Source organism: Dipteris shenzhenensis, chromosome 19 (assembly GCF_047967505.1).
Source record: "Dipteris shenzhenensis isolate YYH24624 ecotype China chromosome 19, Dip_SZ_1.0, whole genome shotgun sequence".
Lineage (NCBI taxonomy): Eukaryota > Viridiplantae > Streptophyta > Polypodiopsida > Gleicheniales > Dipteridaceae > Dipteris > Dipteris shenzhenensis.
The window spans coordinates 14,244,239-14,258,153 of NC_141614.1; the positions used below are offsets into that span (position 1 = coordinate 14,244,239).

Consider the following 13,915-nt stretch of genomic DNA (forward strand, 5'->3'; position numbering starts at 1 on the left):
AATTTCAGCAATTGCCACTTCAGCTTTCAGAGTGATTTTTGATGGATACAGATGCCTAGTATATGATCTTTGTGATGACAATGCCATAGTTCTCACTAGCACTTTGAAAAAGGGGCTTTATCACCTTGATGATCACTCAGCTATACTCTCTATTGAAGCATTTGCTATTTCAGATTCAGAGCTTGCTGAAACTCATCTTTGTCATGAGAATATGGGTCATCTCAATTATAGAGCTCTTGACAAGTTACATTCACAAGACATGGCAAATGATGTACCTCAAACTCACACAGTTTCCAAACATGTATGTGAGGGTTGTCTTTTGGGTAAGATGCATCGGTTTCCTTTCAACAAGAATTATCCAAAACTCTCACAAAGGAAATTGCAGCTAGTCCACAGTGATGTATGTGGCCCAATGAGGCCAAATGCCATTAGGGGGTACAAATATTTCATGACTCTCATTGATGACTTCACAAGATATTGCTGGGTATGTGCTTTAAAAGCCAAATCTGAAGTGTTCTCATGCTTTCAAAGGTGGCTGAATATGGTTGAGAATGAATCAGGATGCAAGCTTGTCACCCTCAACACAGATAAGGGGGGAGAGTATATGTCAAAGGAGTTTGATGCATTTTTGTCTTCACGAGGCATTGTTCACTCATGCACTACTCCTTACACTCAGCATAATATTGTTCCTCAAAGGAAGAACAGGTCCACTATGGAGATGGCCAGATGCATGCTTAAGGCCAAGTCCTTGCCCAATAAATTTTGGCTTGAGCAAACCAAATATTGGGAAGATTATTGTCAGTAGAGATGTCATCTTTGCTGAGCATAGGCTTCTCCTCTTGTGGACTGCAAAGCTAAGCTAGAAATTGACATGTTTGATGCCTTTGACTCTTTGTTACCTCTGCTTCCCTCAGAAGGAGACTTTAACCAGCAACATGAGCCTCCTACAGGCCCTCCAACAAGCAATGATCAGCCAGTACCCCATGCTGATTTGCAGGTTTCTCTTCCAGCACAAAATGATCCCACTACTCATGATGCAGCGATTGAAGAAAGAGCTGTCAATAGACAGCAAAGGCAAGTTCCCAGATGGCTTCTTGACACATTGAGGGACAGCAAACAAGATCAACCTCTTGCTGCCCGGACATGATCAGGGAATAGACAGATGCATGGTCACTTTCTTGAGTTTGCACTCCTTGCTACAGCTTGCAATGAAGAGCCTTTGTGCCATAAAAAATGCTTTTGACAGCAAAGAGTGGATGGATGCAATGAGAGCTGAGTTACAATCCATTGCCAAAAATGACACATGGGAATTAGTAGATCTCCCTCCCCGCAAGCATGCCATTGATACCTAGTGGGTCTACAAATTAAAAAGGAAATCTAATGGCAGCATAGTCCTCCTGGCTTTGAGGTTGTTGGTTCTGAAAACAAGGTATGCCGGCTTAGAAAAGCCCTTTATGGTTTGAAGCAAGCACCCAGGCATGGTATGCCAAAATTCATGCACATTACTATCCCTTGGTTTTCAGAATAGCCCCATAGAGCCCACTCTTTATGTCCGTGGGAGTGGATCTGATTTTTTAGTGATGATCTTATATGTGGATGACATGCTGATCACGGGCCCCGATACTCAGCATATTGCAGCTTTCAAGGCTGATTTGCAGCAAGCTTTTGAAATGTCACGCATGGGATAGCTACACTATTATTTTCAGTTTGCTCATGTTGAGGGGGGTATCATGATGTCACAGTCCAAGTATATTGGACAGCTCCTTGATCGTTTTCAGTTTGAGGATTGCAAGCCAATCTCTACTCCAGTGGACCCTGGCTTCAAATTTTCAGCTCATGATGGGAGCCCGCCATGTGATATCACTCTTTACCAGCAGGTTGTTGGATGTCTCATTTACTTATGCCACACCAGACCTGACTTACAGTATGCAGTATCCCAGCTCAGTAGGTTCATGACCAGTTCATAGCATTGGCAGGCAGTGAATGTTGAGATATCGAGCTCCACTCGCGATGTGCCAGGGTGACCGTTGTGCATTTATGTCACCAACTTGTTAGCTACAGATGCGGTTGGTACACCACCCACGAATAATAGCTGGATGACAACTATCCTTATCTACACTAGTTCATGGCTCAGTTAGTATGCCACCTTAGTTACTTGAGTTTGGTTTGAGACCCATATATAGGGTTCTTCTATTTCTTTGTACTTGAGTTCTTTTGGCTTTCACAACTAAGAAGAGGAAAACTGTTTTCAGCCTCCATCTTTGTGTGTATTCCCCCATTGTGCATGTGAGAAAGCCGCAAGTGAGACTCCTTCCCTCTCTCCCACTATCTTCACATGGTATCAGAGCCTTGTTCGTGGTAAGGAGCTCAAGAAAGCAAACCAAGTTCGCAGTGTCCTGGTAAGAGGACCAGTGTTGCTTTCCTTTTTCGAGTTTGGGAGCAAATCTCTGCAGGTAGCACAGCGGGAAGTGCAAGAGTGCACTGTCTCAGATTGAGACGCCCTTCGTGGTGTGGCGAGAGGGCATTATATGCTGCGGGCGAAGGCAAAGCCCTCGGTGACTTTATTTTTCTGATTCGAGGTCATTTCGGGGCCCATTTTGGAGGCGGAAGCTCTCCGCAGGCACTCAGAAAAAGGCCCTGTTTTTGTTGTGCGACCACTGTTCTGCAGGTCGGTGAAAAGTTGCCGCAGAAATTGCATCGTATGCCTGTGCGGAGAGATATTGGGAGTTGCAGAATCATCCTTATTGCCTGTCGATGCAAAATCGTCACTAGGAAGTGACTGTGTGGTCAAAAACCACTTTCGTCAGGTTTGCAGATTTGCCCTTGGGAGGCAAAAGCTGTGTTTTTTGCAGTGACATAATATTTTGCAGTGTTCTGTAATGGCGTCTGATTCTCTTTCACAGATTGTCACTGAAAAGCTTGACAAGAACAACTTCCAAGCATGGAAGTTTAGAATGACGAATTTCCTTATGGGAAAAGGCTACTGGGAGTTCATTACAGGAAATGAAGAAGAACCAGTTCTTCCTAATGTTCCCAATCAACAGGAAATGCAGGCATTTAAAGGATGGCATGAGAGAGCTAGAAAAGTTATGTACTGGTTGTCTATCAGTATTTCAGATTCAATGATTGTGCATATTCAGGATGCAAGTACGCCAAAGGTGGCATGGGATACTTTGGCTAAAATATACAGCACAAATACGCAGGCCAAGAAAATGCAGCTCAAGCAGGAGCTGCACAATGTGCAGAGAGAAAATATGAGAAAATATTCTCTCTGCACAATGTGCAGAGAGAAAATATGAGCATCAATGACTACCACATGAAGGTGAAGAAAATTACGGATGCACTTGCTTCCATTGGGTCACCAGATGATGACGATTTAGTTTCTGTGACCTTGAATGGTCTAGGAAAGGATTATGCACAGTTTCGGACATCCATTGCCGTCCGTGAAAAATTTCCTGATTTTGAGGAGTTGATTGCTCTTCTAATTTCTGAAGAGCAGAGAAATGGTGGTGCATCTTCTTCAGGAGGAACCTCAAAAGAAATTGTCTTCTACTCAAATGCTGGAAGGGGTAGAGACAAAGGTAGAGGAGGCCGATCTAGAGGCCGTGGTAGAAATCAGAATATGCAGCAAACTCAAGAAAACCAGTCCTATGCAGGAGGACGTGGTAACTCTAGAGGTAGGGGGAGCCAAAGAGGTCGTGGTGGATGGCAGAGAGGCCAAAATGCAACAGCAATGTTGAATGCTACTACTGTGGTAAAATGGGGCATATGGCTAAAGACTGCTACAAAAAGCAAAATGACATTATGAATGGAAAATTGCAGCAAGGCAATTATGCATCCTCTAGTAGACAGGGTGATGACAGAAATGAACATTTGTTTATGGTACAACATATGACAAATTCTGTGACAAGTGCTGAAAAAAGCAATGATGTGTGGTATGTTGACTCAGGTGCATCAAACCACATGACAGGTCATGCTGAATGGATGCAAGATGCAAGGAAAATGGAAAAACCAAGATTTGTGGAGACTGGTGATGATACTGCACATCCTATTGTGCAGATTGGCAAAATTCCTTTGTCTATGCAGGATTGGAAAAAGAAATACTTGTCTGATGTATTTCATGTCCCGAACATCACCAAGAACTTGGTTTCTGTTGGTCAAATGGTTGAGCAGGGCTTGCAGTTCAGATTCAATCCTCATGGATGTTTTGTTGAGGATATGAAAAATAATGGTCGCTTGATAGCAAAAGGAAAAAAGAAAGGCAGGATGTTTACGCTGGATGCAGACATGCCTGAATTGAGTGCAGCAATGTTTGCACATGGGACCGGTGTAGTTGCAGATATTGATATCTAGCATAAACGCATTGGTCATGTTAATGTACAGCGACTTAAATCAATGCAGGACCAAAATATTGTTGCAGGATTGCCTAAATTCAAGGTTACAGAAATGCATAAGGTGTGTGAAGCCTGTCAATTTGGAAAACAGGCAAGGAAACCATTTCCTAAGCATGTTCAAGAGAGTAAAAAGCCATTGGAATTAATCCGCTCTAATGTGTGGACTACTAAAGCTGCATCTATTGGAGGCTGTCACTATTTTGTCACATTTATTGATGACTTCAGCAGAAAACTTTGGGTGTATTTTATGAAAAAGAAAAGTGAAGTGTTTGGGCACTTCAAAGCTTTTAAAGCTATGGTTGAAAAAGAAACAGGCCTGCAAATAAAATGCCTAAGGTCAGATGGAGGGGGAGAGTACCTCTCAAATGAGTTTGCAAGGTTCCTGCAGGAGCATGGCATAAAGCAGCAATATTCATGCAGTCATACCCCACAGCAAAATGGAATTGCAGAAAGGAAAAACATGCATATTGGAGAGATATCTCGGGCCATGCTAAATGAAAAAGATCTACCAGATTATTATTGGGCTGAAGCAGTTGCTACAGCAGTTTATATAATGAACAGGACTCCCACTGCAGCAATACATGACATGACGCCAGAGGAGATGTATACTGGTAGGAAACCAAACATTTCTCATTTGAAAATTTTTTGTTGCATTGCCTATGTTCATGTGCCAGATGAGTTGAGGTCCAAGTTGGATCCAAAGGTTGAGAAGTGCATCTTTATTGGTTATTCTCTGCAGCAGAAAGGGTATAGATGCTATAACCCTTCTACACATAAGTTCACAGTGAGCAGAGATGTTGTTTTTTATGAGATGAGCAGCTGGTATAAACCAGTAAATGTGATGATTAATGTAGATGCACAAAATGGTAATGCTGCACAAAATTCACAGCAGCAATCACAAAATATCAGTGGACCTGCAGTGTCCTCTAGCAGTGGTTCACATACTTCGCCATGGACAGGTAGATTGAGATCAGGAGAATCTCCTCAAAGCAATGCAGATAGTGGTACGCAGGTATCACGAAAAGGAAAAGAGAAGGTAGATCAGCCCATGTTTGATGTGAATGCAGGTCACTCTTATGTGGATGGTGAATCCACTGGCTCAGAGCAGAGCACTGATGATGAGTTGGGTATTCCTTCTGTTGTTACACATGGAGTAAGGAAGACCAGGGATGTTTTGAGAGCACCTGGAAGTGAGCCTATTTTGCGCAGGTCTACCAGGGTTAGGTATCCTGTGGATAGGCTGAAATATGATGGATTTACAGCCATTCACTATGCCTATATGGTCAAAGTGATACAGGAACCGGAACCCACTTCTTTTGAGCAAGCCATGGGAAATGAAAAATGGGAGAAAGCCATGGATGAAGAAATGGATGCCTTGGATGCAAATGCTACATGGGAATTGGTGCCTTTGCCTAAAGACAAGAATGCAATTAGCTGTAAGTGGGTTTATAAGATCAAGCACAATGCAGATGGTTCTGTGAATAGATACAAGGCAAGATTAGTTGTCAAGGGGTATGCACAAACATATGGCATTGATTATGAAGAAACTTTCAGCCCGGTTGCAAGGATGGCAACCGTAAGAGCAGCCATTGCTATGGCTGCATCAAAGGGATGGTCTTTACATCAGATGGATGTAAAGAATGCCTTCCTGCATGGTGATTTGCAAGAAGAGATCTTTATGAAGCAGCCAGCAGGTTATGTTCATGCTATTCATCCTGAGTTTGTTTGCAGGTTGAAGAAAGCCTTGTATGGCTTGAAGCAAGCACCTAGAGCATGGTCTGACAAGATAGGACAGTATCTTGTCACTATTGGCTTTCAGATTTCCAAGGCAGATTTCTCACTCTATGTGAGAAAAACAGAGAAAGGGATTATGCTACTTGTCATTTATGTTGATGATTTGATCATCACAGGTGATAGTGATGAAGATATCCTTCATGTGAAAATGCTATTGAGGCAGAAGTTTGAGATGAAGGATTTGGGAGAGCTGCGTTATTTCTTGGGCATTGAGGTGATTAGATCACCAAGTGGGATACAGCTCTTGCAGAGGCAGTATGGACTGGACATGCTGTCCAAATATGGGATGACACGCTGTAAGCCTATTTCAGTTCCTTTGGAGCAGAATGTGAAGCTGAGCACAGATGCAGGTGAGCTTCTGGAAGACCCTACTATGTACAGACGCATAGTAGGAAGTTTGATTTACATGACTATTACCAGACCAGATTTGAGCTATGCTCTTGGGTTGGTAAGTCAATTTATGCAGGCTCCAAGGAAACCGCATTTGGATGCGGCTAGACGCATACTCAGGTATGTGAAGTCCACATTGCAGTATGGACCATTTTATGAGGCTGGGGTTCAGATACAGTTGCATGGATACACTGATGCTGATTGGGCTGGTAGTATTTCTGATAGACGATCTACCAGTGGATATGTGTTCTCTTTTGGGAGTGCTGCAGTCACTTGGAGCAGCAAGAAACAGCCTACAGTTGCCTTGTCGAGCACAGAGGCTGAGTACAGGGGTGCAGCAATGGCTGCATGTGAGGTAGCTTGGTTGCATAAGCTACTCTATGATATGCATCGGTCTACAGATGGGCCAGTTGTCATTTATTGTGACTACATGAGCAGTATACAGTTGGCAAATAACCCAGTCTATCATGCTAGAACAAAGCACATTGAGGTGCATTATCACTATGTGCAGGAGAAGGTTTTACTAGGTCTTATTGATCTAGCTTATGTCAGCACAGAGGATCAGGTAGCTGACATATTCACGAAGGCATTGGGCGCAGAGAAGCTGCGCAAGTTCAGAGACCTGCTTAGTGTGCAGGAATTGGGATTGAGCTCGAGGGGGAGTGTTGAGATATCGAGCTCCACTCGCGATGTGCCAGGGTGACCGTTGTGCATTTATGTCACCGACTTGTTAGCTACAGATGCGGTTGGTACACCGCCCACGAATAATAGCTGGATGACAGCTATCCTTATCTACACTAGTTCGTGGCTCAGTTAGTATGCCACCTTAGTTAGTTGAGTTTGGTTTGAGACCCACATATAGGGTTCTTCTATTTCTTTGTACTTGAGTTCTTTTGGCTTTCACAACTAAGAAGAGGAAAACTGTTTTCAGCCTCCACCTTTGTGTGTATTCCCCCATTGTGCATGTGAGAAAGCTGCAAGTGAGACTCCTTCCCTCTCTCCCACTATCTTCACAGTGAAGAGAGTCTTCAGATATCTCAGAGGCACTCAGGATTTAGCCCTCTTCTATGGTGATTAGGGTTCACTTACCATGCATGCTTACACGGATAATGACTGGGCAGGTTGTTCCGACACCAAAGTGTCACATACTAGCAATTGTTTTTTGCTTGGTAGTTCATGTATCTCTTGGCTCAGCAAGAAGCAACCAACAGTTGCCACATCTAGCTATGAGGCTGAGTACACGGCAGCCTTCACCGCTATAGTAGAGTGTGTCTGGCTTCGACAGTTACTCATAGATCTTAGTATTCGCCAAACATCCTCCACTATGGTCTACACTGACAGCCAGAGTGCTTTGGCCATTGCGCGTAATCCAGTGTTTCATGCACGTACCAAGCACATTGAAGTTCACTATCATCATGTTCGAGAGCGGTTGTCAGCAGGAGACATAGAGTTGTCCTACCTTCCCACAGAGGACAACATAGCAGATATGTTTACAAAGGCACTTCCTCGTCCCAAGTTCGAAGTCTTCCGACAAGCTTTACACTTGGTTTCCTATGTTACATAATCTAACATACCTTGTACATTCATAGGTGGCTACATCCTTTTGGATGAACATGTGCCACCATGACCAGAAAATACCAGGTATTTTGAGACGTTTCCATAATACTTCAGCCCATACCATGGAGGGGGGTTTGTAGGCCATCTTCTCCCGGTCGTAGTGATGCCCTATGGGCCCTGGTATGTGCCTTGTAGGCATAGTTATAGGCACTTTAGTGTTTTAGTGCCTTTTATGCCACATAGGACATTAGTCCTATATTACACCTAGGACACTTAGTCCTAGGTTCTATCCTTATGTACCTTGTATTTTCATTTTCTTTAGTCTAGTTGACGTGACGGCCTATCGGCCTCGACTCTTGTACTTGCTCACACACTCACCATACCTAAAGCAGCAGCAGAATGCGGTAAGGTTGGCTGGCGACAAGTTAGGTCAGCCTATTTACTGTTAGGTCAGGTGATCTGGTCGGCCAGATCTGAGGGTTTGAAGTGACAAGTGAATGAAATGTGTATGGCATGGCTGTCCACAATATATATATATATATAGTCCCATTGATAACCTTTCAGGGGGGCAAAGAGGAGGAGGAGCATCAAAAGAGGGGACGGAGAGCACGGAAGAGCCGAGAAGAAGAGGACAGGTGTACAAAGTGGACCAAGGGGGAGGGGGGAGGAGGGTTCAAGAGGAGCAGGCTACATGATCAATCTCATCATATATGGTCAAAGATCACCACACCTTGAGGATTCAGTAGCACAACACACTCTGGGCCACCAAAGCCAAAGCATACACTTTCCTTGGGATGATATTCATCTTCTTTCTTGCTAACAGGTTTGCACAACCCATGAAGCATGAAATCTATATTGTGTAAGAAGGATGCAGAAAACGTATGGGTGTCACATTAATTTGGCATTGCAACTTGGATCCACAAGCGCATGAATACAAAACCTTAGCTCAGCATGATACAAGAAATGAGAGGTAAATCTTCATCGTTATATCAACCATGTCTAGCATAAATACATTACACCTGATATCTTGAACTCCACCAATATTTCTGTTGCTTCAAATTTGATATTGGGAAGAGGGGGGGGGGGGGGGGGCCATGCAGCATGACTCCATCAATCTTGTCATAGATTTGGTCAAAGGTCATCCATGCCTTGAGAAGTCACTAGCACATGACACTTGGGCTGCCAAAGACAAAGAATGCACGTGAGTTGGGATGATATTCTACTTCTTTTTTGCTAACAGGTTTGTGGATCCCACGAAACATGACTGATGATTTGGGGGGGGGTGGGGGGGCTGGGGGGGTGTAGTAGTACAGCGAGAAGCTCATGACATGATCAATCTTGTCATGGATCTGGTGAAAGATCATCCACACCTTGAGAAGTCAGTAATACACCACACTCTGGGCCACCAAAGAATAAACAGACAGTTTCCTTGGGATGATATTCAACTTCTTTGTTGCTAACAAGTTTGCACAACCTATGAAACATGAAAACTATATTGTGTAAGAGTAAACAGCAAGGATGCAGAAAACAAATGGGTGTCACATTAATTCAGGATCGCAACTCGGATGCACAAGCAATTGGATACAAAAACTTAGCTCAACATGATACAACAATGAGACAAATCTTCATCATTATATCAATCATGTCTAGCATAAACACAACACAACTTATACCTTGAACTCCACAGATGTTTTTGTTGCTTCAAATGTGATGTCATAGCTTGAAAGAGGACAGTGCAGATCCAGTAAGAAAGCAGGAAAGGCCTGCCTTGATGGAGCATCCACCATCCAACTCTTCATCTCATGCACAGGAATGCGTTCAGGAGAACTGTCCATCTCATTGCGACCACAGTTGACTGAGAAATATGTGTTTATCAATTTATGTACAGGCGTTTTGTGAACAAAACGACGATTCAGATCTTGCCGTGGTTAAGCATAACACATCAATACTCTAGCGTATATGCTGGAAAATGAGAGATTCAGGAGCACAGCAATGCAAGTATCTCATCCTGATTCTATGCATTTTCATCATACTTAATGAAGCTAACTGTTCTGCAGAAAAGGAAAGAGAGACTCAGAAGCACCAGGAATGCAAGTACATGGTTATCTTACAACTCTCAAGAGACCCAATCTAGAATAGTTGTATTATAAAATTTACATGGATGGCAGGGTGGTCAATTCTACTGCCAAGGATACAGAAAAACTGTATAGCCTGCACCATACAGAAAGGGCCCATGGCCAAATTCCAAGTATGAGAAATGAACTGCAAAATATGGTAAATTTTCTCAATTGCAGAATCTAATTACGAAACCTGTACATACTGACCTTTGAGGGGAGCTTGCTTGCATCTTTTGAGACAAAACCATACAGATGGAAATTCTTTTGTGAATAGTTGAGCTCCTGTAACTCGTTGCGAAGCCAGTCTCCAAAAACCTCGCAGAGAGTGTCCAAAGGGGATATACAAGACTTTGTATCAATCAAATCCTCCTGCCTATAAAAATGCATGGCCGAAGTCAGATTTCTTCCCACTCTAAACATATATCTGAAAACACCTGTAAAAATACTGCATATCTTTTGGACTGATAAAAGTCAATCCTGGACAATCACTTTTTTCATAGCACATGTACTGCTTCACCTGAATCAGTAGACCTCTCATATACCTTTCCAAATCAGTTACAATAAGAGATACGTCAGGATGGATGAGAGCAAGTCGCAAAGCCCGATCCTTTACTGCCTGAAGCACTTTTCTGGGACTGCCCATAGCATTGAGCAAAACAGAGTTAAATTATCTGGTGTAGAGATGTTAAAGCACATGTGTGTGTGTGTGTACATGCACATGTGCGCACCCGCGCATGTGTGTGCATGTGCATGTCCATGTCCATGTCCATGCATGTGCACGCATTGAAATCTTCTGATAGCTGTAATGGCATGTTCCCTCTTTGGGAACCGCTTCTTGCAATATAAACAAACATGGATTTCACGCCCAAAAAAAAAAAGCCTTTGGCCACTATGGTCAAGGCCATAAACTCACAATGCATGCCATAAACTAAGCGTCATAAAATTTATAGCAAACAAGAAATTGTAGCAGGTCATCCATTCAAAGCCATACTCAATTTACTGTTCACATTTTCAAATGCTAACCAAATTACTAAGTTCACTTTGGCTTTTAGGAGACAAATACAGACACAGACACGATAGAAGATACATGCATTGAAAACCACACTCATAAGGTCTTCGATCGCTGGCACTGCCTCTAAGACCACACCACCTATTTGCTTGTCTCGTGAATTGCTTGTCTCTTTCATGCTTTATCCACAGTCTTCAAAAACAAATAAAATAATTCCCACTGATCCCACAAATGTGCATTTTATTTCCAAAATATTCACTAACCTTGATTGGATCACCTTTCTCCGCACTGGCAGATTGTGGAAAAGGTCATGCAAAGCAACTGCAATGGAAATTTTACATCATAAAACTCAACTAAGCTTCAGATATATCAATTGAAGTTGGTGGATCAAAAAAGGAGAAGCTTGTCTCAATGTTAAACATGAGGATACTGATCCAATCTTTTATTACCAAACTTTCCTCCCTCTTTTCACAGAATGCTATAAGAATTCAGCCAGATGAAAACCTTAGCATTTCAACACGACACCCTTCACACACACCTGCCATCCCCACCTGAAAAAAGGGGAAAGAGCTTCACTCCCGTCATGACTGCAATTACAGTTGAGTGGACTCGAATGCAGAATGAATGAGTGAAGTTCTTTCTTAAAAAGAAAAATGGACCCCCTGAAATGTTTCCAATGCAGTACTTCACAAAACATAGGATAGGGAAGTCGATTCAAAGTCCCGAGGAGAAATGCATATGCCAGTAAGGAAAGCTTAGTGCTTCTGCATATGATAACAGACTCTCAATACAAAGAAAGGGCAAGCAGGATGATATGACCAAATCATGCAAAAACAACACCCCTGGTAGGGGATCTAAATTGTCTAATCCCCTAAATTGTCTAAAACACCTCTAAATGCAAATATTAGAACTAGAAGTAGAAGACGTATCTGGGGAGTGACTTCTGTCCCTGTCATGTGTCCTCCGTGAGTAATATGAGCTCCATGCAGGCCCAACCCAGCTCCCACTGGGAGTCATGGAGACTCAATACAAAGAAAAAGCAAGCAGGCTGACATGCACACATAAACACACATACGTTTAATCATGTCTACGGAGGCATATACAACCAAATCAGAGTTACACAATGCAAAAAAAACACCCCTGGTAGGGGATCTAAGGTGTCTAAAACACCTGTAAAAGTAAAATGTTAAAGCTAGAAGTAGAAGACACCCCACCTGTATCTGGGGAGTGGCTTCTGTCCCCATCATGTGTCCTCCATGAGTAATATGAGCTCCATGCAGGCCCAACCAGGCTCCCACTGGGAGTCATGGTACCTTTGGAGCATGTCCGAGATATCTCTGTTGTCAGCCTCTGCTCCTCTTTGTGGGTGGATATTGTGAGGTAGCCTGCCTGGCGCTGTGACATAGCGATGAGGGTCCTCACATGGGACAGGAAATGCCTATGTCTAATCTCTTACTGATCTGGCAACTCTGGAGGTGGGCCCAAGATCCCGAGCCCCTCCAGACAATGTGAGCTCCTCTTCCTGTGAAGAAGTCCATGATCTGCTACTAAGGGATAACATGTCTAGTATTAGCTCTTCTGAGTATGGATTGTAACTTGGTGACATCCTGTGCAAAAAGTGCAGTGCATTGCTGGTCCGGATAGTCAATGATATGACTCATGTCCATGTACCCCAAAGTGAACAAGCAATGGTACCTGCTACGAATCTCGTAGTATCTAGGGCATATCGTTAATACATGCTCCTCCGTCTCCACCTCATGCATATTTCAGAGAGTGCAATGCCTCAGATCTCTACAGTATAATGTGGCTGCAATCTCACGTCCCACCTCAATCTGGGAACTGTGAGATGGAGTCCAGAGCTGACCCATGGGAACCCATACAGCGCGGGCTCTGTAGGTATCCCAGTGCCTGAATATAGCCATCCTCATTCAGGTGGAGGAATGCTCCCTACAGAAGGTAGTCCTAGTGGCATGTCGCTGGGATGGGGATACTTGAGTCTCTTTAATGTAAACATGCCACAGATTGTCTCCGATGACCTCAGAGACCATCTGGTGAGCCATGCATACGAACAATGCTCATCTCCATTGGCTACAAGCTGCATGGAGGATGAAAAAGCTCTGGAACTTGCTGCAACTTTTGCAAGTGTGATATTATCTATTCCCACGAATCATATGTGAGAGCATCTTGACCTGTAACCTCTTGAAGCCGACCCACACATCCTCTCTAAAAGCCTCTTACTAGCCTGACCAGCTAGTTTTTAAAAAAAGGACTTCATAATAGCATGCTGGAAGTGGGTCTTGCAACACAATCGTTCCAATGTCGCTTATGATATAAAGTTGAATTTGTTATGGCCAAGAAAAGTAGTCATGTCCTCTAGTCAAGTGTGCAGGCACTATGAGTTTAATGGTGAGCTGTTAAGTCTCATTGTTATTGGAGAACGTGACCTTGGTTTACCAAGATTGACGTCCATATCAACAGTATACTCTTGATTTCCAATGTATGGTTTAATGTATGAGAGCTCTAGGAGGAAAAATGTGAAACACTGTGGAGTGGTCCTATCTCAAACCTGCCTGGCCAGTCATTCACATGCTTTCACGTTCAGCACACTCACTAATGTGTATCTAAAATACTGACCCATCACCTTGGCCATCAAT

General features: G+C 43.2%; 1 protein-coding gene across 2 annotated transcripts in view; it reads right to left on the reverse strand.

The window, feature by feature from the left end:
* Positions 1 to 13,915, reverse strand: part of MLH3 (MUTL protein homolog 3) — a 112,240-nt gene that overhangs the window by 49,299 nt on the left and 49,026 nt on the right. For both annotated transcript variants that reach the window (XM_087390780.1, XM_087390781.1), the window contains exons 7-11: positions 11,525 to 11,582; positions 10,795 to 10,887; positions 10,460 to 10,625; positions 10,331 to 10,346; positions 9,809 to 10,053 (exon numbers count right to left, since the gene is read on the reverse strand). In XM_087390780.1, the coding sequence (XP_087246906.1) occupies positions 9,809 to 10,053; positions 10,331 to 10,346; positions 10,460 to 10,625; positions 10,795 to 10,887; positions 11,525 to 11,582 (578 nt within the window). The remainder of the gene's footprint in view (positions 1 to 9,808; positions 10,054 to 10,330; positions 10,347 to 10,459; positions 10,626 to 10,794; positions 10,888 to 11,524; positions 11,583 to 13,915) is intronic.